The 24,184-nt window shown below is 33.1% G+C and overlaps 3 protein-coding genes across 5 annotated transcripts; 1 reads left to right on the forward strand and 2 right to left on the reverse strand.

Moving 5' to 3' along the window:
• Positions 1–322: 322 nt before the first annotated feature.
• LOC149795281 (uncharacterized) lies at positions 323–9,831 on the forward strand. Its single transcript, XM_089963774.1, has 10 exons — positions 323–466; positions 1,571–1,720; positions 2,629–2,767; positions 4,223–4,395; positions 5,574–5,718; positions 6,986–7,082; positions 8,008–8,085; positions 8,460–8,515; positions 9,246–9,323; positions 9,683–9,831. The coding sequence occupies exons 1-10, from the start codon at positions 419–421 to the stop codon at positions 9,829–9,831; spliced, it is 1,113 nt and encodes a 370-aa protein (XP_089819900.1). The 5' UTR covers positions 323–418.
• Positions 9,832–12,241: 2,410 nt separating this feature from the next.
• LOC149795282 (uncharacterized) lies at positions 12,242–15,707 on the reverse strand. Its single transcript, XM_089965006.1, has 5 exons — positions 15,551–15,707; positions 15,153–15,242; positions 13,360–13,448; positions 12,861–12,919; positions 12,242–12,620 (listed from the first exon to the last, which is right to left on the reverse strand). Exons 1-5 carry the CDS (start codon positions 15,624–15,626, stop codon positions 12,593–12,595), a joined length of 342 nt encoding a protein of 113 aa, XP_089821132.1. The 5' UTR covers positions 15,627–15,707; the 3' UTR covers positions 12,242–12,592.
• Positions 15,708–16,086: 379 nt separating this feature from the next.
• LOC149795283 (uncharacterized) lies at positions 16,087–23,392 on the reverse strand. 3 transcript variants are annotated; one of them, XM_089965003.1, is made up of 10 exons: positions 23,168–23,392; positions 22,357–22,592; positions 21,650–21,909; positions 21,146–21,254; positions 20,241–20,473; positions 18,573–18,659; positions 17,889–18,056; positions 17,221–17,357; positions 16,712–16,817; positions 16,087–16,254 (listed from the first exon to the last, which is right to left on the reverse strand). In XM_089965003.1, exons 1-10 carry the CDS (start codon positions 23,302–23,304, stop codon positions 16,102–16,104), a joined length of 1,626 nt encoding a protein of 541 aa, XP_089821129.1. In that variant the 5' UTR covers positions 23,305–23,392; the 3' UTR covers positions 16,087–16,101. The 3 variants fall into 3 exon arrangements, with proteins under 3 accessions (XP_089821129.1, XP_089821128.1, XP_089821131.1); XM_089965002.1 differs by having other exon boundaries at positions 18,573–18,704; XM_089965005.1 differs by having other exon boundaries at positions 18,573–18,704; positions 23,086–23,168.
• Between the last annotated feature and the right edge of the window lie 792 nt (positions 23,393–24,184).

The raw sequence follows: 24,184 nt of genomic DNA on the forward strand, positions 1-24,184 counted from the left end.
TGTGAGATGCAGATTCGCATGCGAACCTGATTATTATACAGTAATACAGACGATCTGATGTTCTATGAAATTATCAACTCCACGTACGCGCATGCCTAACATAAATCATTGTATTAAATTCATGACCTTGTCTCTACACGTCTTTAATTTTATATTGTATCGTATGCTGTGTTTTGGCACCCGATACGTCCATTGTTACAGCCTACAAGCCTGGAATTGTTGATATTGTTAAGGCCTTCAAACCGCAACAACGTATATGTTCGTACGATGCAGTATACGTTATGTAGCTACCAAGCCTTAACAATGTTGTTGGAATATTTTCTCTGTTGCGCATGTTCACAATTTCTAAAACTAAAACATCCGGTTGCGGAAGCTGTGCGTAATTAAGTAGTTGAAAGCAGAACGTTGAGAATTTGAAATGGAAAATATGTCGACTGAGACCCATATGACAGCTCATACTATGCTGGTATATTTATCCTAATATTTCCTTAACACACTTGTTACAATATATGAAATTGATTTTTCGCTCACATGTTTAAACCGTGAATAATTCACCGCTATCTCACACGGCAAACATCATAGCGATATGACTCAAATTGTTAAAGCAACGTTAAAAATGCCAATCAAGCCAATACATACTGCTTGGTCCTAAATTAAAATAATACCCCTCTGATATGAAATACATCTACCATGGTGGTCATCTTGAAAATTGTACAGGTACTCTTAGTGGGTGCATGGTAATAGGTCAGTCCTACATGTAAGACATAGCACACTTTGATTTTGTTTAGGTGCTAGAAACTTGAAAACGGGCCCGTTTCTTTTGTGAGAATTTGAATTTATTAGAGAAAGGGCATCATAGTAAGTAAAGTACGACTAAAACATTATAACTTTGTAGAAAAGCGTCGTTATTTTAGTTGTCAGTTGTGTGAAATATTCCTGAAAATTTTACTTTCATAACGATGTTAGTCGACATCAAAACACACTACACAGCGCGTTAGTTAAAACATAATTATCAGGTATTACAGGTAGGACTAGGTAATAGGTCACATGTCATTTACTAAAAGATTTATAATTTTCTGTTTAGTTGGTCCTTAGAACTTTTACATCTAATATTTATACGTTATTCATTTTGAAAATCGTTCTATTACAATGGATGTATATGTAGATATGGTGTTTTAACCAAAGATGACCCAAAATTAAAATGGTGCTGATTTGATGAAAATCTGATCACCACTGGTCTTGTATTTTCAGTTGACAGTACTATCTACATCGTGTTTCCCCTCAAGACTTTTTATTATGCTTGGTTTTTCCTAAATGAAAATGGTACCAATATAGTATCCAATATTGCTACAATTGCAGCTGTTTTGTCAAATTAGTTGATATGTGATTTTCACTGAAAGACTTCTTATCATGTCCTGTTGATTCGGAATGAAATATACCTCTCAGACATTAGACATCTGCTAGGACAGTCATCTTCAGAATCATTTAGCTACTTCCCCTGAATTGGTTGTCCTATTTATATGGTATCAAAACAATGTAATAACTCATAATTTGTTATCATCTGCTGCAGTCAGCATCCAAAAAGCTGCGCCACATCTTTACAGATGAACAACTGCATGCATTGGAAACAGAATGGAATGCAGGATTGACGAGTGTAAAGGATGGCAGAAGAATCGAGAACCTGGCCAACTCTCTGAACCTTACAATGCAACAAGTCAGGGTTAGTTGTTTTAAAGAATTTCCTCTTTCTTGCAAAGTTTTGATATCCAGCAGCTTAATGAATTGCATTTCTTAATAATTTAAAAGCAATACAGTTGGTTATATTAATCAATTACTGTCGTAAGTCAGAGTTGCAGGATATTTCCAGTGTTTGCTTCTCAATTTTCAAATGAAAGTAAAACTTCTCAAAAGTACATTTCTTTTCAATTAATTAAAATCTTTGGCTTAACATTTCTTTAGGTTTCTTGATCGCTATTTCACCTTAGAAATGAATGTTCTCAGTTGTTTTCATATTCAGTTTTTTTGGGGGGGCTGCAGAAGTAAATGTATTCAATAGTTTGTAAATCATTTAAATACATCTGTTCTTTGAAATTATGATTTTATTGCATCTTTGAATATATTTTAGTCTGCCTAAAAACCATATGCTAGCCACATGCTTTGCAATTTGGTTTTTGGAGGTTGGTACAAAATGGATTGCCCATTGTCAAGGATCGTAGGGGGCCCAGAATGGCTGAGTGGTCTAAAGCGCTTTCATTACAAATCACTGCCATCTCACCTCAGTTTGCGTGGGTTCAGTCTCGGATTCAACAAATGTGGGTATGTGAGAAGTTTGCCAGTAGCTTCTCGTGGGTCAGTGGTTGTTTCTGGGGTTTTCCAAGGTTCTTCCTCCACCATTAATACTTGACGCCATGTATAGCCTATCATGTGTTGAAAAATGGCATTAAACCCCACAACAACAGCAACAACAAAAAAATCAAGGATCATTATTCTCAAGGACAGATTATACAGGAAACAAACATGATGAAATAGAGTGCAGCAGGTCAGTGGAAGCTCGCATTATCTAGGATGAATTTAATAATGTTGATGACACAATGAATAGCATACAGTCTGGTTATTTATTATTTTCAGGACTGGATTGGAAATAAGCGGCAAAAACAGAAACACAGCATTCAGCAGCCTGCTGTCTCAAGCTCTGCTTCCAAGCCAGAACCAATACAGTTGAAAGGGCCTAGTGCATACAATATATTTTGCAAGGGAAAATCACTTGGTAGGCTAAATATGTTATTGGTCACAAACTTTTTTATTGCTCTGTGCAGTTTTGATAAAGCCAGTCCTGTACCACACTATTTCCAAAAATGGAAGAAAAAGGAAATTTATTTTCATTCCCTTTGAAAGTGTTGCTTTGTTTTTAACAGATTCTAACAAAAGAATGTTTAGGTCTTTGTCCTACTCTGTATATGACCATGTTATATCGGAATTCATATAATAGCGGATGTGCTATAGCAGGGTAAAACTGTATATATTGACTTATGCTGACATCATTTGCTTAATTATTCTGCATAAACTTAGATTTTCTCTGATATCTTACCATGTGCCCACTTGGTAATGTTACATTGAATAATCCTGTCTGTCCGTCAGTTTGCCCATATGCAGATCATTTATTTACTTCTTGTAAACTTATTAGTACACTGGTAGTGAGATAGTGATCATCTTTAGGTGATGTTTCATTAAGATGTGTGTGTGTGTGTGTGTGTGTGTGTGTGTGTGTGTGTGTGTTACATCTTATGACACCTCAGCACAATAGTGGCTATGCAGTGGCAACTAAAGGTACATTTAACATGATCTAACAGTGAATTTGCACATAAGTTTAGGAAGACAAACCATTCAAAATATGAACATTATTATCAACAATATAAAATATAAATCGTAAAGATGTTAAATTCTGTCAAATGTATATGAAATAAAAAATAAAGGTCATTAGTTGTGTGTTGAGAACACTTATTGGGTTATTGACAAATTTAGAAAGCAAATGAATTGTATTGTACAGAAATTACTACAAATGCATCTGTGTTGAATGGCTTCATTTTGCAAATATTATATAATGAAGGAGTCTCATAAATCTATTACTCTTGTTATGTTACTAATTTTTATTTATTTTCAGTCTGTACTTTTAAGATGTCAGAGAGGTAAAATAACTTTGATTTAGTGATATATACACTCTGGTAATGGTGTTAATGGCTGTTTGTTTTGTATGAATGTAATTTAAAACTCTATTTTTTGATCACTTTGCTTTTTGTCTTGTTTTTGATGCTGCAACATAGTGAGTGTGTGGAAAGTACTGCTTTACCTGTTTCTTCTGGCATGTTCTGTTATTAATTTACTATTCAGGTATTATTGCTTACATTTTCTCTAGCCTTGTGTATGCACATGTATAACCAGACTCATTAATCTCTTTGCAGTATACTCTGAGCAATTTTTTTATAAAATGCGCCTTTAAATTATATTCACATATATGTGTAACTGTATGCTAATGGTGTTTGAAAAATAATGACACTGTTATTCTTAATACATATTAATATCTAGATGGTAAAGTGAATTTTGTTTATTATTATTGTAAACTTCAATTTATATGCCTATATCACTTTTAAATTATTTTTTGTGGTTAGTTTTGTTTATGAAAGTATCGGAATTCTTTTATATTATTATCTATATTTGTTTAAAGAGCCATCATCCTCAGGAACTACTTTTGTTCAGTGGGCAAATGAATGGAAGCATCTGCCTGCTTCAGAAAAGGTCCAATATCAGCAAACTGCTGAGGAACAGAGGCAAAATTTGTCAACATCTGTGGGCACCCCAAAATTCATAAGGCACCACCTAAAACTGATCAGTCAGTCGGTAAGTCATGTTTCTTGATTCAGTATGAAGTTATGTCTGTTCAGTTAACATGAAGTCATGTATGAGGTCATCTTTCAGATCCTATGAATACTTCAACCTGGAGGAAGAGAACCTGCATCTAACAAACATTGATTTATAAAATGTACTACTGTAGTGTTTCAGGTAACAATGTAAATATTATAGATTCCTTCATTTCTATTTTTAATAAAATGCAGTTTTAAACAAGCTAATTTCACTGATGATTAGACTTGAGGTTCATTTAGAACTGATTTGTTTAAATACTTTTTACTCATTAGTTTTCATTTTTATTTTGATGCTGAGGTTGTCATTATTTTGTAAATCTTTGTTTGCCATTTAGTTGGCAGAGTTTGCTTGCTAATACATTTTCTCCCATTTTTTCGGCCTCTCCATTTCTTTCTTTCTTTTACTTGTCTGTGATTTCTTTCTTTCTTTTACTTGTCTGTGCTTTTACTTTGGTTTTTAGCACTACTGGTCATATCAGAAAGGAAAAGAGCTTAGATGGCTGGTCATATCAACATTGTGCTTTCACCAAAAGACTTCGTATACTGTCTTATTGGTCCAAAATTAAAATGGTGCTGTTATTGAGTCCAATATTTCTACAGTGATATCTTGTCATTCCTACTTTTAAATAGAAAGTAATTTGAACATGGAGGGTTTCATATTAACGGTTGGTAATGTGTCAGGTTGGTACTAATGATAATGATGCAAACTAGTTCTCAATCTGTCCACAGTGGAGGCCATATGGATGGCTATATCAATATGGGGATTTCACCAAAAGACCTCTTTTGCTAACTACATAATCCTGAAAATGCAGATCTTGCCAGTGGTACATCATATATGGCTGGCTTGATGGCTGTCTTGAAATCTTGTTGTCCTCATTCCCCTTTAATGACTGGTAATATTGAAATGTGGGCTTTTCACCAGAAGACTTTTAATGTCTGCTTGGCCTAAATGGAAATGATGTCAATCTGAAATCCAAAGTGTTCACAGCAGCTAATTTGATAATCTTCTTAGCACTTAATAACAGTAACACCAGAGATAGTTTCAAGACTTCACAGTTAATAGAAAGAAATGGTTTTATCTTGAATTCCTGAAAATTCTATTTGCTCAGTAAAGCATCATTTTTTTTGAGGGACTTTGTTATCATGTATTTTCAGTGTGAAGCTCTTAATGACATGGGTGTAAATATTGGTGGTCTGTTTACTGACAGTACTAGACGTGTTGGTGTATTCGGTAACACAAGGGCCTACCAGTTTTTTCAGACTGTTGAATGGAAAGATCAGTTCGTAACCAGCATGATGGGTTTGTATAACTAATAAGTTTTATATCATTTTATGACAATTTTTCAGTGGCAGAAAATATTTGTTTCTAGGCAAGTATTACATTACATTGTTAGCTTTTAGGCAGATTAATAGTGTCATGATCATTTGGCCAAAATTGCATTATATGTAATAAATTTGTCAATTAGTTTAAATATATTAATACATAGCTGCTTTATTTACTGGCTTGTATATTTGAATTTGTTATGTTCAAGATGGTGTCCACTACTTTTAGACTAGGTCCAGATATTGTTTGAAATGCTACTACGTTCAAAAGGGAAAGTGACACTCTTTTTTTGAAAGCTTTTTTTATACATGTAATTGCCAGAAAATAAACATAGATTACACTGGGTTATACATTCACATGTGAACAAAATTAATTAAGAATGGTAAAGAAACAAATCAACATATACAACAGGAATTTGGCTAGCATATTTTGTATTTATATGTAACTGAGTTTTTCTGCCAATTACAGTATTGTACAAAATTATTTTATACATTGGATTTAAGATCCATGTCCATTCATTTTTTATGGCATTTTGTTTGCCAAATCATATGAAGGCTTTTAAAATCTTGAATGACATGAATATTTATTGTTTGAATATGCAATTTAGGCTTCAGTTTAATTTTTTACATTCACAGACAAGTTTATCACCAGCGGTTGATGAAATCAAGAAAAAATATGTGTCACAAGTGCGACAGATCTTTAATGACTGCTGGGGTAATATTTGTTACAAATTTCATTTTTGTCATCACTTACATTTATTTAGATAAAGAGAAAGAAATATGAATGTCTTCTATAGTAATGGTCATCATTTGTATGGCAGGGAAAATTTATGTTTACTGAACTGTCAGTTAACCATGATAGCATTTTCTCCATCTTCAGTAATATGTATCCTTGTATCCTCCATGTTTGCAATTGAAAAACCCATTCAGTTTATCTTCATGAATTGTTCAACTGCCAAATGTCATGTCATGTTTCAATTTTCTAATATGTTTGATGCATGGTAAATGAATGTTTATCTTACATTCACAAAATGTGTGTTATCAAGGTATGACTGATGAATGTTAAATCCATTACCCACATTAAGATGAAGTCTTCAAGTAAAAAAACCTTTTATTATAGGTAATAAATATTTATTAAATGTAATTATAAGTTTCAACATCTGAAATTTCATTGTACAACTTAATGCTTTACTTACAATTACTATGAACAAATGTCTGTCATTAAGTGACAATATCTTTTTCAGCCAAGACAACAGGAAAGAATAAAGTGCCATACAAGACAATAAAAGATAACTTGTATCAGGTAGAGATTAAGAACTTGCCTAATGGTGTTAAATTTAGGTAAGTGCTCTTTCTTCTTTTCTCTGTAGACTTTATACTCATTATGAGTAATATATTACCTTGCTGATATCATGTATCAAATTATGTTGCCATGTATTAGGTGCTGCATTAGGTTCAGATGCTGATGTGATGTATCAAGTTATATTAGGTACTTTATGATGCTGATACTATGTATCAAGTTTTTGCCATCTTTTGAGTTTTGTAAAAAAAACTAATGCGACATTGGATAAAACAAATGCACATAGAAAAAGCACAGAATACACTAATTCCACCAATGTGTATAACAGCAACATTGGTTAATGGTTTCATTCAGGTTTATGCATATGGTAAAAGTCCCAGATCCAGGGATGGCTGGCTGTGTTATACTTGTAATGTAGTATAAAGAAGGAGTTCATTTCATAATGTATGCACCCTTACCTGCACTCTTACAGTGACCCTCAAGCAGAGGGGTCATCTCTGTATCAAGGTGGATATCAATGATATAATTCCTTTGAATTTCTTATTAGTTTGATTTTTTCATGTATGTAATGGGATAAAAGGACATGGCATCACAATCCATTCTTTATTTTAGGATAAAAAGTTACAGAATAAAGATTATTTGTTAAAAAATTGCAAAATCATTTGGGAAGGGAAAAAGCAAGAATAAACACATAATCCTTCAAAAGAACTATGGTACCTTAAGAAATATAAAATCTTTGTAAAAATATTATTTTATTGTATGAATGACTAGTAAACCCTTCATATTACAGAATCGGAAAATCAGAAGAGATCCACTCAGCTTTTGATTAAGTATTGTACATTATTCACTAGCCTTGAATGCAAGACATCCTGCAAAATTCTTGTTCATTGAAGTAATTGTATGTTCATGAATTGTTTTTTAACTATCCAAGATTGTGTCTCAGTTGTATTTTTTTGTGTGTGCCAGGGACCCAAGCTGTATGGGCCTTCCAACTCTAAAAGAAATAATTAATGCAAGAGACAGTTTGGAATTCTCCATCACAAGGTACTTGGCCATTGAAACTACTCTAAAATGATCAAAGTCAGAGAGTTGCAATCTAAAGAAACAATTTAAGGTTACATGTGGACAGTACATCATAAATTTGTAATCCACTCTGCAGTGGGACAAACTGAGAATCAAAAATAAATCTCTGCCAAGCAGAGAAGCATAGTGTTTGTTGTTTTGGTTTATAAGCTGTCTATACAGTGAAGATTTTATGCCCATTAATTATACAGTTTAAATACATATTTATGTATAGTGTGTTTCTTATCATTTTAGATTGTGTTTTTGTTTGTTTTTTATTTTAAAAGGTTTTACTTTAGCTTACAAAATGTCTGTTAGGGTTAGTTATTCACTTCTTTATAATTTCTTTTTTAAAGGACAAGTAAAGTAGCCACAAGAACATCATCAGATGAGCCTTGCCATCTGAATCAAGGTAATTTATATTATGACATATCTTTTGGTGTGTTCGCAGCATGAAAAGGCTGATCTGTGAATATATATGCCTTGGATTATTATGCATTTATATTAGAATTCATACACTTAACCAAGTTAAGCAGTAATATATGTACCTAATATCATGATAATGGTAGATTGCTTACTCAGTGATGATCAGTTCTAACAGCCATCTGATTACATTTATCTTTTACTTGTACATGCATTTGAAGCTTTTTTTGGACATATCCAACACAGATGCAGGATTTTTGTTATGTTTGTATTCATATAAAGATTTACTGACCAGATTTTGAAGCAACTAAAAGCTGTAAATTAAATGTGTACAGCATGTTCATATGCATAACAAAGTAATATGTTATTTAGGCCCTTGCATTTCTTTATCCATTTTGGCATATTTTTAAATTAAGCATTATTTGATGAAAACCATTTTGGTATAGTTTTCTCAGAAACTAATTTAGTTATGCATTTGGATTTTAGTAGTCCTCTTTATATTGACAGCCAACTTAATCAGATTTATAAGCTTTTTTACTTGTATTCTGAATCGTTGGGGGGAGGGTGCATTTTGGTCTTGGAATTAGGCCATCTTTATATGTTGCACAATCCTTGTGTGACAGAATTTACGTGGTGGTAGTGGAATGTTGATGACAAAATAGTAAAAGAAGCATCACTTAATTGCATGAGGAAACTTAACAAATTTTGTTTTCTTGCAGAACAGGTTGAAATTCCAAATGCAATTAAAGATTCACTGGAAGATGAGGGAAACCAAACTGCCTTTGTTCCCAATCTAGGTACTTTCTTAAGAATGGTCATTTCATTTTTACCTTCCCATTGCATTTTATTTTCTACTGGCCATTCATCTATAATTCGTTAGGTGGGTAGCTCTCAGCCAAACTGAGATTAGTAGGCATGTTTCTATACATATGTAGATGATGAATTTATCATTGCATTGGAATGACTCTGCCTTCTTTCTTTTGGACTTGCATGCAATACATTTTGGCTGCGTTTTTTTAAATAAAAAATCTTGTTACTCATGTAGTATGCTTAATAACAGTTCTTTTAACAAGTTATTTCCTTGCACATTTTCTTTTTTAAAAAGCAGTATCACTTAATAACATCAGAAAACTTAATGAAATTTGTTTTACTTCAGATCATAATGGTGTTCCAAATGTAATGCAAGAGTCACTGGAAGATAAGGGAAAGCAAAAGGCCTTTGTTCCCAATCCAGGTACTCTCCCGACAAAGGTCTCATTTCATTTTTATGCTCCCATTGCATTGTATATATCTGCTACTGTCTAATCATCCATCACTTGTTTGCTGTGTAGCTCTTGGCTAAATTGAAATTAATATGCATGTTTATATGCATATGTAGACGGTATAATGAGTTTATCATTGTATTATAACGACTCTTTCTTTTGGACTAACATGCAATACATTTTAGCTGCATTCTTTCTATGAACAGCCCAGTTGCTTAATAATTGTTATTTCAATAAGTTCTTTATTGGCACAAACACTTTTTTAAAGTCTCAGTCTGTCTGACATTCTCGAGATTGCTTTTTTAATAATTACAGTAATGATTTCAATTCAGAATTATTGATAAATATATGCATGTCCCTGATGCAGTATGTATATTCATTTTTTAAGATAATCATTCAACCACATCATCACAATAGGGCTAGATATTCATGCTCCAAATTTTGGTTATACCCAGCACAAAAATTTGGTGTCATTGAATTAAAAACAACATTATAACAGGTTTCTCTTAAGCCAGAAACAACATCAGATGTATGTGTATGTGTGATTTAGATTTTTAATGTTGCTTTAATAATCTGAGTCATATCTCGGTGATGTCTGCAGTGTGACAGTTTTTTTGATCCAGCACTGGGGCATCATGCTGCAGACATGTGGCATCATTTCCCACTAAGTGACATTATCTTAACACCAGGCCAACCAGTCCTAAAACTACCCTCTTAGTGCTCCGCACCAAGCAAGGCAGCTGCTAGTACCATTTTTATAAGTCTTTCTTAGGACTTAGCTGGTGTTCAAACCCATGACATCCGTCATCCAAGACAGACACTCTAACCACTGGGCCACGGGAGTCAAGTCAAGTCAAGTTAAAAACAATGTATCAATAACAAAGTTAAAATCCAATGCAATGGGAACCATATGTATATTATATAATGGCCAACATTATCATGAGGTCATTTTATTTTATTTTATCAAAGAGGGTAAAATGTCTGTTTTGATTGCCATTTGGAATTGAAACAACTTTTGGGCAAGCAAGAAAACATTCTTTATCTGTTTTTCACTTAAATCAGAATACTCTGAACTGCCAGTAAATTGTAATAATCACTATATCTGTTTCCTTTAATTTAATTAAGTTACTGCCCCAGTGTTCATTTTAGGCTGTTCAGGCGCCATCACTATTGTTTTCATCTTTTGCATAATTTTTTTTTTTTCCATAACAAGTAAAACAGGGCAACAAAAAAAGAGAGAAGAATTTTTTAGACTGACTGGATTGTGTTATGTGTTGTGATGTGATTTGGATTTTTAACATAGCTTTAACAATGTTTCAGTCATATCGCTACAATGTCTGCAATGTGACAGTTTACATCAGGCCGCAGACATTTTGCATGATGTCCCACCCAGTCATATTATCCTGACACCAGGCTGACCAGTCCTAACACTAACCTCTTAATGCTGAGCACCAAGCGAGGTAACTGTTAGTACCATTTTTTAAAAGTCTTTGGTATAACTTGGCCGAGGATTGAACACACAACCTCCCACATCCGAGGCGGACAGTCTAACCACTAGGCCACCAGAGCGGTCTGACTGAATGGAGTGCATACCAAGATTACTTGATAGTTTGCACTCCCAGCAAAAGAAGCAAATCATACTAAACTTTACTGGCTGAGAGAAATCTTTTACTTATTTTGATTAGCTTGAAAACCAATCAAGAGCCAATGATCACTGAAAGAAAATGAAACAAATAGAAAATTAAATAGTCAAAATGCTGCATTTATTTCTAAAGTAGCATACAGACTGGAGAAACATCAGTGACTCAAATAACTAAAATACATTTTAACAAGTAATGGTAACCCAATTGTGAGGAATTAAAAATCACAGTATGAAAATTGGGGGGAGGGGGAGAGAGTCTGACAATGACCACAGGTGCAAGAATCATGGATTTATTCATTTCTGCAACAAATATTCACTCTTTTCAGCATTAAATACTTTGTCACTTGAGTCTGATTATATCATAGTTTGTTGTAACTATATCATGTAAAGTGTGGACACTTTAAATGTAGCTAATAAGGAAACTATGGAAAGTTAATTAAAATGCACAAATGAACAAATCCATGAATCACATGCTGTAATAAAGCTATGTATCTGAATCTGTTGAATAAACATGAAACAGGCATTAACATTTGCAACCAGTTTCTGAACAACCCCACTTTTAGACCATTTCTGAAATACTGCCACCATACCTAACCATCAACTTGAAAAAGTGTTGGGTGTGCATTTGTGTGTAGAAAAATATGACAACTGATTAAACTGTTTTGAAAAACCCATTTCAGTCTAAGTTTTTGAAACTACTCTGATGCACAGAAACTATAGAATGACCAATTTAAGCCATCCAAAACTGCCTCGCAAACTATGCATGAGGTTGTTCTATTGTAGCTGATCCAGACGATATCTATGCATCCTGCCAAAATGAATAGGCTGAAGTAAATATGCATCTCTGCAATTATTAACTTGAAACAATCAACAAAAACATATTATATATTATTCAATGTGATCACTGCATCTTTTTTATTTGTTGGTAGTTTTGTGACAACAGGCAGGTTTGACCTCGGTCATAAAATTACAGCTTTAATTTTGACATATACTACATTCTCAAACTATGATGCTGGCAAGATGCACCTGTGCAGTAAAAGACACTGCCTGTACAACAATGCCTTGAACCATACATACAGTAGTAAATGGTTGAGTGTGACTTGAGACATAATGAAAATGAAACATATTTACCCAGACATTTTCTTCCTGATGTTCTCTTTAACTAGTGGATCAACAACTCCCAGTGAAGACTGATTGAAAGAGTATATATAAAAATAATACCGACTTGATGTATATTGAAATATAATTGAAATTTATGTGAAGTCTTTCCTTTCAAAGAAATTATAAAATTATTAAAGAAAATATTATTGTTTAGGGCAACACTGGCACATTATTCATATCACCATTACAGGTTTAAGGACAAGCTACTGTATGAGGTTTTCTATGTCTAATTAACAAAAGGTATCAGTTATAAGAGATGAACAACTTACCTTAAATGGTAGTATTTCTTCAAACTGATAGCATATGTCTCTAATCGGGTAAGCGGTTCCTGAAATTTATTATAAAGCATAAATTAAACATATTACTTGTGCAACTGCAGCTGACATGGTGAAGTCACCTATAATAATTGGAGGTGGAAAAAATCATAGATTTAATAACATACATTACTGATGTTACAGTAAAATATAATTGATTCAGAGCAATTGAAAATGAGTAGTTTAAAGTTATTTTATTGATGAACTTCATTAGAAACAAGGCAAAAACACCTCCATGCAAATATATTTTAGCACAGTCACTATACTGGATGATGACCGACTCTTATTAACAATGATTTCTTTCCACTCCAAACTGAAATTCAGATCTGAAGCAAAGCAAAAAGAAATTAAAATGAGCAAAGATGAAATTTTAGAGATATAAATTCTACCTGACCTATACATAGGGGTGCTATCATCTCTTAAACCAAACTCAGTGAATGATGTGCTGTTATACCTTGCTTTCACTTCTTGCAAGAGAGTTGCCTGTGGAAAATCGATTTTTATCCTCCACTGACCATCTTCTAATGTCATCTGTTGACACACCTTTAAAAAGACAGCGACAATGAAATTATTTCTGCAAAGCCAGAAAAAGTGATATACATGAAAATAAATTCACAATAAGCAAAAAACCGGTCAAATAATGCATGTAACGCAAATTTCTATATTACACTAACATGAAGCTACAATGGATACTACACATAACTCTGTACTGTGGTGTACCACAATTGACCATTTAAATTGTTTGAAGGTAGGTCTTGGGATTTTCTTTCGAACTTTGATTTTTTCTCTTTTACCTCAAGAAATCAGAGTACATTTTTTAATGCTATTTGGGGCACAGAATGTTCTTCAGAACAATACCTGCTTACCATCCAAAAAATAGCAAATGGCGGTCTATCATATGAATGAGTCTGCTTACACTATAAACTACACCCTGTAAATGATACTGTTATAACAACTGAGTGCTTGTGATACTGTAAATGATACTGTTAAAACAACTGAGTGCTTGTGCATAAAAATGGGAAGTGCTGACACTGAAGCATACACTCCACTAAGTGATGATAATGATACAGTTGGCAGGGAAACTGGAGTCTGATGCCAACACCAATGCCCCAATCTTAGAATTATGCACATACTTTTAACAAATTAACATAACAAGTGAAAAATATCATTACTTTCTTTCAATAACAAGATTACTTTGCAATTTCTGTACATTCCTTCTTGATGATAACTGCTCTAATATTTTCTATCATATAACAACTCACACCATAAATGCTTAACATATGGCACCATTAAATGTATAGACAGGTCCACTAACTAACTAGCTTGTCAATTTAATGAATCTGTGATGCAATGTTCATATTTGAAGAAACCAGTCTGTTTCTTGGAAATGGGTCATATACAGTTGCTCTAAATAGCGAAAAAGGAAACTACTCTTGCACTATTCTTACACAGCAGTCATCTTTTCAAGAATAATCTCCAGTGTATGAGTGGAATCAAAGAAATGATAATAAAAAAATTACAAAAGAACTTATTATTGCTCTTTTTTGTATGCCAAAAAAGCACAATTCATATACAGGCTAACATAAAATGTAATCTGGTGAGAAAAGCATAATGATTATGCCAAAAGTGTAATGGTTGGCATGTATGATTTAGTGGAAACATAATGTGGTTTGTACAGCTGGAACAAAATATCATGAGGAAAACTGCTCTAGTGGTAATACCCTGCACCTCCATGAGCAACACTGCTAATAAAAATAAACTGAAAGCATTATATCCATTGCTCAGAATTAAATAACACTGCTTATACAAAGTCAATGGTTTGATCTGAAATTGTGTTTGAATTGAAAATGATTTGATATTTTGCTGTAATTTTGAAAGACATTTCCAATTTTTTTTAATAGTAAGGCAAACAAGAAATACAGTGTCCACCAGAGATGGCTAAAATATGTATAGTGTCAGCTTAATTAATCAATTATTAAAGATTTAGCATTAGAGTTCTTGCACGTTTCATGAAAAGCACTTCAAAATACCTGTTATTCATTTGTTAGTTCATGATTTTATCAGGTCGGCACACTTTTAACGAACACCAGCAAAATTGTTACAGGCTATCATGCATGGATGTTATACTGAAAATAATATATCAAAAAACAAAAACAAGCATAAGTTGAAAATCTTAATTAAAAAAATTGATTAATGGTTCAAAATATACATAAAGAAAGAATTAAAGAAAAGCATAATTTAAAACACCTGAAATATTTCCTAGAGTTTCTTGAAGCATTCTGTTGGTGTTGACTTTCAGAGCTTCTGCTTTCTTCAACCTTTCTGCAAAGGTTTTGCCTGAAAATCAGTAAGATGATAATTACTGTGTGTGTTTGTGTATATAATTTCTGTAATGAATGTGAAAATCATGCTTTTATCTAGATGTACTATATTAATTTTCAACCGGTCAAATCTATTCACCCCAGGATTTGCATGTTAGGACAGGTCTTAATGTATGTATACATTGATACAACAAAAAGATGGCAAGGAATTTTAAATATAATTAATATTATGTTTGATAAAACCTAATCTGTTAATGGCACAATTACATGGTAATGACATATTTTCTTACTTGCAAAAACTGCATATGCAGAGACTACATGTACCTTGTTTTCTTTTAATTTTATCTCCATAATGCATAAGGCCATCAACAAGCAGATCAACACAATTTTCTGGAGTCATCTCCTTGGAAATGCTTTTAAATTTCCCTAAGTATGCCCACAGGCGCTCCAAGCACTCCCCATCAGTCAGTCCTAACCCAGGTGTTCGCCTTGTTTTGTACAAAACCTACAAAAATGATGAAAATGTACATGACAAAACTGAATTAAAAAAAAAACAGTTGAAACATTAATACACAAGATTTTGTATTCCCTTTACATGGTAATGTTCTTTCAAAAAAATTTGTTAATAAAGTGAATGTAAATTCTTGAGAACTGCAGTAATTACAAAAGCCATTTAATTAAAACTGATCTTAAATAAAGCTTTTCGTGATCTTAAAAATACAGTTATCTGAAAAAAACTGCAACATTTTTACAAATGCCAGTAGCAAGAAGATTTCCTTTGTCATTACAACTTTGGTGCATACACCGAGCGTCTACATCATCATATAAAATTTTCATTAAAAAAGACAGGCATTTGATATTGGAACAATCAACAATTAAAAACATTTCAAAAGGTATATGAAGATATATTTCATTATGTTTTTACTGGTAAAGGGAAAACAAACCTGGCAAGCCATTTTGTGTCCATAGCAATGAAATATTGGGATAACTAGCTTCACTGCATCCAACAGATCAGTACGTTCTTTTTTCTAAAAATAAACAATGAAATTAAATTACAAAAAATGTTACAATATCACAATGATACCATGCTAATAGAATGCACATGAAGAACAAAATTGCAAGCTGAAAATGATTAGAAACAACACTATCATAGGAATTATTGAACACATAAATAAAAGTGACGCCAAAAACAAAATGACAACACTTTCACAAAGTGGTAATGAGGTTTCAGCTATGCTTCACAAATCAATCTATTGACAGATTATCTGACATCAAATGCTGAACCTAAAATTAATTATAAACAAGAAGTGTTTTCAATTAATACATTAAAATGATTAAAAGAAGATATGTATTGTACAACAATCAGGAAATGAGAGAGAATCAAAACAGAAAAATTACTGAAATACTGCATGAAATATGACATGGCCACAAACACAACTAAGTCAGGAGAAATTCACCCACATAATAGACAGGGCAGACATGTACCTTCAGGTGGGTTTCCAGGAGACAAGCTATATCATACAATATGTGCATTTGGCTGTCCTTGTTTTCTGCAACTAATTTTTCAAGCAGGTACACTGAATAACCAATTCTGTAATAAAATTGAAATTCAAACATACAAGATCATATTAAGAAAAAAAATCAATTGTATAAGTATACCAAACTTTAGTTGTAAAATTTTGCCAGTAACAATAAGTTACTACCGGTATTAATGAATCTCAATGCTGTTCAAAACAAATAATCATTACAATATTGTAATCGACTAATTACGAATAAATGTAAAATTGATTGAAATAACTGAGCCGTAAAGATATTTCATTCAACTATGTAAAAAATCTTTAATGCAGTTACATTCCTTGAGGAGAGAAACTTTGGTAAGTCATTAACCAATTTTCAAAGATGGAAAAATAAAACTTTGCATGTCAAATATTTACCCAAATGATATTGTGGATACTAAATTATTAAGACTTTTGATAAAAAAAACAATTGCATACCTTTCACCATGTTTCAGGTTGAAAAAAAAGTGTGGGAATTCATGACGACAGGCAGAACCAAACAGAGCAGTTTCATCAAGTTTCTTGTTCTTTGCTTTGGATCTTAGGGCACTGCCAGCTTGAAACTCACTACATTCCTGAAATAAACAAACGGAAACTTGCAAAATAAAATAACTACATCAAGAGTCCAGAAGATGAGGCAAAATTTTATGGTAAATATGAAGTGACTTAATAAACTTAGGTCAGAATCCTTCATCTTTATGCAAAGCAGCTAGATGATAAATTATTAAACGCTAATGCACGAGAATAGAACTTGTTATAAGACTCATGATCTACAAGATTTTCACTCAAGCATTAGCTGTATGTAAACTACCATTCTGTCTCCAAAACTGTATATGTATGACCTTCTAAACTATTTGGTGGAAATTAAGCATACATGGTACTTATTATGGTAACCATCTGTAGTGGATGGAGATGTGGTAATAAATTAATGTATCTGTCATCTGATGGCACTGGGCAGGCAATGGTAAACAAAAAGCATCTAAAAAGATAATAGCTTCACAAAAATATGAGTAAATTAATGAAACTGTCTTTATTTGAGGAAAATAGTATATAAAGTATAGAATCAAGTAGTTAAAACTCTTCTTACATTGTGAACTGCCTTTTACCTGCATATTCTTTGTCTTTTCTGTGGAGTAGCCATCCATGAATTTATCAACTTCATCCTGATCAAGAAAGAAATGACCATCATGTTTAGGCTTTCCTGCCTCAGCTCCCGATGAAACCTTTCTGACCAACTGGAAATCTGCATCAAAAGAAATAATCTTTTGTGGATTCTGAAAATGAAATTGAAAATGAGTTATAAGAAATGTTGTGGTACATCTGTCTGGTCAAAATTATGTTAAAAAAGCCTCTCATTATTGACTTATTTAAATCGAATTCCTTATACCCATCAACTTTCAATGTCAGAGCTGACATGCAATGAAGACTTCTATCAGACTGTACAATGAACAACATCAAATAACAGGTGCCAGATGGAAATGTGCATGCTTAATATTTTGCATAAATTTAGACTTATATATCAACTAGGAAACTGTATTTTTTATGCATAAAGGAGCTGTTTGCATATCTTACTGTATCCAAAGGAAATTTATATACCTGTCAGATGATATATACAAACATAATGAGAAACTCCAGTCTACAATACTAGGAATAATGTATATATATATATATATATATATATATATATATATATATATATATATATATATATATATATATATATATATATATATATTCACGCATACATACATACATACATACATACATTGGCTTCTTAAAGCAGCTGTTACCTCAAAGCATGCTGGGCACTGGGTTCCAGAATCAATTTCTTCACAAAGATGTATAGGGTGACTGATCCTGTACCTAAAATTTCGATACTGCACCAAGCATTCATTCATTAAAATTTTATAAACGTCTTTAAACTGGAAAATAAACAACAAAAAAACAAGAATATAAATAACAAGTTTGATTCATTTTAAACTTTATACTGTATCTAACAGAAGGGCATACAATTTTGATATAATAAATATTACTGATAACTCATAGCACGTAAGTAAACTGACATCTGCTGTAGAGATGGAATCTTTTGGTCCTAACGTTTCCCTCCCAAAATTTCAATAGGATTTAATAAATGAAAGCATCTAAATATATTTCTTGTTTGAATGTGTCAACTTCACATGAAATGGAATCTTGTAAACACAAAACTTCATATAAAAGCTGTTTGATAAAAGAAAAGGCGATGTGACCAACTGAGATAGTTAAAATATGCATACTGGATACTTTGCCAAATAGCTACTAACTTTCAGAATTTTGTTTATCATGGATACAGTTTATTTCTTCTTTGTCCATTGTAAAACAAGATATTGTGATTACCCCAAAAAATGGAATGGAATATGTGTCACACAGATGGTGCATCTTCCTGCTATAACATAATATATACCTAAATATTATGTGACAGAACATTTTTTTCTCTCCCACCGGGTGATTGCAAAACTCGAACCCTCTTTGAAATGATATTTACTTTGTGGGAAAGATCATAAAACATACTAAGTTTTGTGAAATGTCACCTAGCAGTTTTGAAAAAAAAAGATCTATTGATAGGTAGATCAACAAAACAGACAGTTGTTATTGTTGTTGTGGGGTTTAACACCATTTCTCAGCACCAGATAGGCTATACATGGCAGCCAGTATAACTGGTGGAGGAAGAAACGGGAAAACCCCAAAGAGCCATCAACCGATGGGAAGCTTTCTCACATACCTACATTTGCTGAGCCAGTGACTCAAACCCACGCAGACAGGGGTGAGATTGCAGTGATCTGTAATGGAGAGTGATTTAGACCATTTGGCCACCTGGAGACCCCAAAACGGACAGGCAAAGGGTATTAGTATCATTGTAAAGCATGTGGATTACAAAACAACATTTACAAAGATGCAACAAAATCAAAATTATCAGAAATATTTATTTTAGAAACAGGATGCAGGTCTTCAGTTATTTCTATTTTAAACAGACTCAAATCACATTATGTGAAACTGAACCAATGAGTAGAATACAACAACTTCGGAAATGTATAACACCAAATTATATATCAATACATGATGTGTAAATGATTTCACAGGATCATGTGACCAAGTCTGTCAAATATTCAACAAACCCAGTGTGCTAATTATGGCAAAAAGCATAGGTTATAAAATCTGGGTGAACTGGATACTTGTAAGAATATTCTGTAAAATCTAAATTTTGTGTTGATATACAGTTGCTACATGCCACAAATTGAAAACCAAAAAAAAAACCTAATTTTTGCTGGAAACAACATAACTCATTACAAAAACATCAATTTACAAACCACTAAAATAATAATCTTTCATTACATATATACATATTTAACAACTGTTTTCAAGAAAGAATATAAACACAAAAATGGAATAATTATGAAAAAGACAAGAACTGAATGCATTACTTCTGAATCAAACAATCCTTTGTGATGCTTGGACAACTTGGCCTTTAAAGCTTCACAGAAACCTTTGGTAGACACATGACACTCCAGCAACAGTGCTGTCATCCACTCAAGAAGTCCTATGTGGAAACCTAAAATGGGATTCTTAGGTGAGGAAGGCCAGAGATAACTACGGATCATTGTAACTGCCGCAGACTCGCACCCACATAATTCAATGATACGCTTGTGCTGTCTGCCTGTTAAAAGAAAAATGCTTATTGGAAAAATGAAGGTGTAAAAAATGAACATTACCTGAAAGCAGCAAAGTCATTATCAGTGGCTGATTAGTATCATTAGTGCAAACGTAAGAAGCCTAATAATAAGAAAGGTTTCCTCTTAAATATTTTTAAACTTGGCTGACCAGTTTGCAGGAAGAAATGAATTTTGTTTCCACATGTAGTAGTGATGTAAAAAATCAGATTGCAATGTCTTGTCATAAGTACCAGTCTGAAATGTAGCCATTCCAGGAAGTTTTTTTTCTCCCTCAAATTTTGTCAAACAGGTTAGGTGATTTATCAGAGGCAGTTTGTTGTTGTTGTTGTTCTTGTAGTGTTTAATGCCATTTTTCAGCACACGATAGGATATACATGGCGGCCAGTATTAATGGCGGAGGAAGAACCCAGGAAAACCTGGAAAGAAATACCGACCCACGAGAAGCTACTGGCAAGCTTTCTCACATACCGACATTGGCTGTATCCGAGACTCAAACACACGCAGGCAGAGGTGAGATGGCAGTGATCCGTAACGGAGAGCGCTTTATACCACTCGGCCACTCGGGGCCCCCAGAAGCAGTTTGTAAATTTCTGTTTAGAAATGATAATGGACCATTTTTAATTTGTATATATTAAAGAGGATAAATGTATACCAACCATGTTCATCCATTACTACAATCTGCTGACAATAGATGGTTTGACATTCATGGTTATCTGGCCTTCTCCACACTGGTGTATCTGTGTCCACACAAACAAATGTACCATTCTGAAAAACAAGAAAATGCTGGTTACTTCTCATTTGAAAAATATATATTCCCTCCTGTGGCATAATCTCTATACAATAAAAAAAATCTTTTGTAAATAAAATTAATACTATTAATATAACTAGTGAAGAAAAATAATGTGAAAGAAAATAAAAAGAATGAAAAAATCACATTAATATACAAATGTTGCAAAATGTTATACTCCCTGGGTGAAAATCTGTTTTCATAAACTGACTAGATCATCTGAGGATTAACAAGGTAATTAATAAAAAGATAACCTGGACTGTATATCAATATCTTGAAGATGCAAAATATACAGACAACAATTTCAATTCATACAAAACAATATAAATTGATGCTAACAAAACTTACACATTAAAAATTAATAACAGCTTACTTTAAACACTTCAAACATGTGTAGATGTGGCAGACTGTGACAAATGTCAAGGCATTCTCTGCAGTACACGGCTGATGTGCCACAGTCCATGCAGCGAAAAATCTGATCGGGACTTTGTGTACAACAAATGCACTGACTGTGAGGTGGTGTAAACAACACGGCTGTGCCAACTTCAACCAATTCATCAGCAAGAGCTGCCCAATTTTCTAGTCTTTTTCTCTTCTTCTCTCGGTAGGAGACTTTTGTTTCATCTAAGGCATCTGCAAGATTTGTAAGCACTTTATTTGTTGTTGATTAATAAGAGAAAAATAACAGATTATACATCATATGATACATATATTGCAGTCACATGTAAAATCAATGTAAATAAGCAAATACATGTATGAGACAGAAAAAATGCTAGAAATAAATTTGCTTTTGTAGTATATTCAGGCTGTAACCACTGTAATTTTATTCTTCTGTAATTATGCCTCTTTTGGCTGTTCTAATTTTATTGCTTTTCTGGAAGTATTTGCCAATTAAAGACATCTGTTAGGTAAGCATTTATTATGTACTGAATGATTGGGATGTCAATTAAAGAAAGACACGGTAAATATCAGGAAACATTCTATCAAATCTTATAGGAAGGTATTTTTGTAAATAAGAACATGTTCTTTTTGTAAGGACTCTGCATTAGGATCTTAAACTAGGGACAGACTGTATTTTACCTGAGAGAAAAACTGCCTCTTCTGATTGTTTATCTACAAGTTCTGAGTTTAAGGATATGGACCCAGATGCAGATATTGCCTTTGGAAGAGATCCACTTGTTTCATCTATGGCCACTGGGTCTTGTTCTCTACTAGAAGTTGGTAAAATTCTCTCATACTTTACCCTAATTGACTTGTTTTGAACAGATATATATTTTCTCTTGGCTGGCTTTCGATCCCATGAGAACACCATTTTCCTTAATAAAAAACAGACACAAACATTTTTATCTACTGTTAAATGGATTCAACGACAAATATTTGCATTTAATGCAACGCCATGAAATAATACTATAAAAAAGCACAAACCATTCCAAAATTGTGGCACTAACAAATAAAATGGAATTATTAAAGTGATAAAAACGAAGAATAATTACGTCAAAAAAACCAGTGCTTTTTCAGGAGTTTTATTCACACCTGCTCTCAACTGACTTAAACACAACGCTCTCGCTATTGCATCTTGTCTAAACCAATATTGAGCAACCTGCTACAACAAAATTCAGCCTTGCTAAACTGTTCCTATAAATAAGGCTTTGCACATTTACAATTCTCCAGATACATCTCCAGGGTAATTTGTCAAAGCATTTATTTTTAATTGTACAAATCAACATCACGGAAAATGAATTATCAGGCAATCTCTATCAAAGATAATTACTTCTTCCATTTGATACAAATTAGTATTGTTATAATTACTTCAGTAACAGACAACACAATAAATCCAAGATCAAAATCTATCATAAGTTTGGGAATGAAGCCATACTCAAGATCTACATACCAGGAACAAAGGGAAATTGAATGGCCCACAGCTTCTGCAACCGGATGTTTTAGTTTTAGAAATTGCGCACATGCGCAACAGAGAAAATATTCCAACAACATTGTTAAGGCTTGGTAGCTACATAACGTATACTGCATCGTACGAACATATACGTTGTTGCGGTTTGAAGGCCTTAACAATATCAACAATTCCAGGCTTGTAGGCTGTAACAATGGACGTATCGGGTGGTTTTGGAGATGTATGTGTGTTAGAGCTGTTAGGGTTGTTTGGCAGCTGTAGTTCTTTTTGTCTGGACATGGATGTCTGGATGTGACTGGATGTGGATGTGTGGTCTTAGCCGTGGTCCTAGTTTGGATCTAGAGTCATTTTACTTGGAGGGTTTCTGTATAACATGTGTACTGCTTTTGGTGATGACTTTGGCTCAGAGGATGATAGTGGTTATCTCGTGTTGAGGAACCAAAACTTCGGGACCAACGGGTGTGCAGGGCACAAAGGGTTTCTTGAGATCCTTCGGAAATATTGGGAGAGGCGAAGTGTTCACTCGTTGTTTATTTGTAATTTCTTTGTGTTTAAGTTTTAATGAATGATCTTCCTTGGTTATAGATCCATCAATCATGTTTGTCTGATTTCTACTAGATTATTCTTACTGTTACTCGTGTTAGTTAAACGTAAAGAATCGTCCAAGTTATTGATATCATTTTCCTTTTATAATTTGTTTAACTCGGGACGTATCATTTTGTGAAATCCCTCGTTGGAATCGATGCGCATGAGTTTTTTGTTGTTCAGATTATATATATATATATATATATATATATATATATATATATATATATATATATATATATATATATATATATTAAAATCACAATATAAATAAACATCTTATTCACTGAATCTCTCTTGATGTCTTCGCTATACTCTGACCCCAGCTTTGTTTATCCTGTTACACATGTCCAGACAAAAAACCTGACAATTTCGAAACTGCGCTTGCTTACGGAACGGTATGTTGTTGTTGTG

The sequence above is a fragment of the Sinohyriopsis cumingii genome, chromosome 7 (genome assembly GCF_028554795.1).
Source record: "Sinohyriopsis cumingii isolate HCF-2022 chromosome 7, ASM2855479v2, whole genome shotgun sequence".
Taxonomy (NCBI): Eukaryota; Metazoa; Mollusca; class Bivalvia; order Unionida; family Unionidae; genus Sinohyriopsis; species Sinohyriopsis cumingii.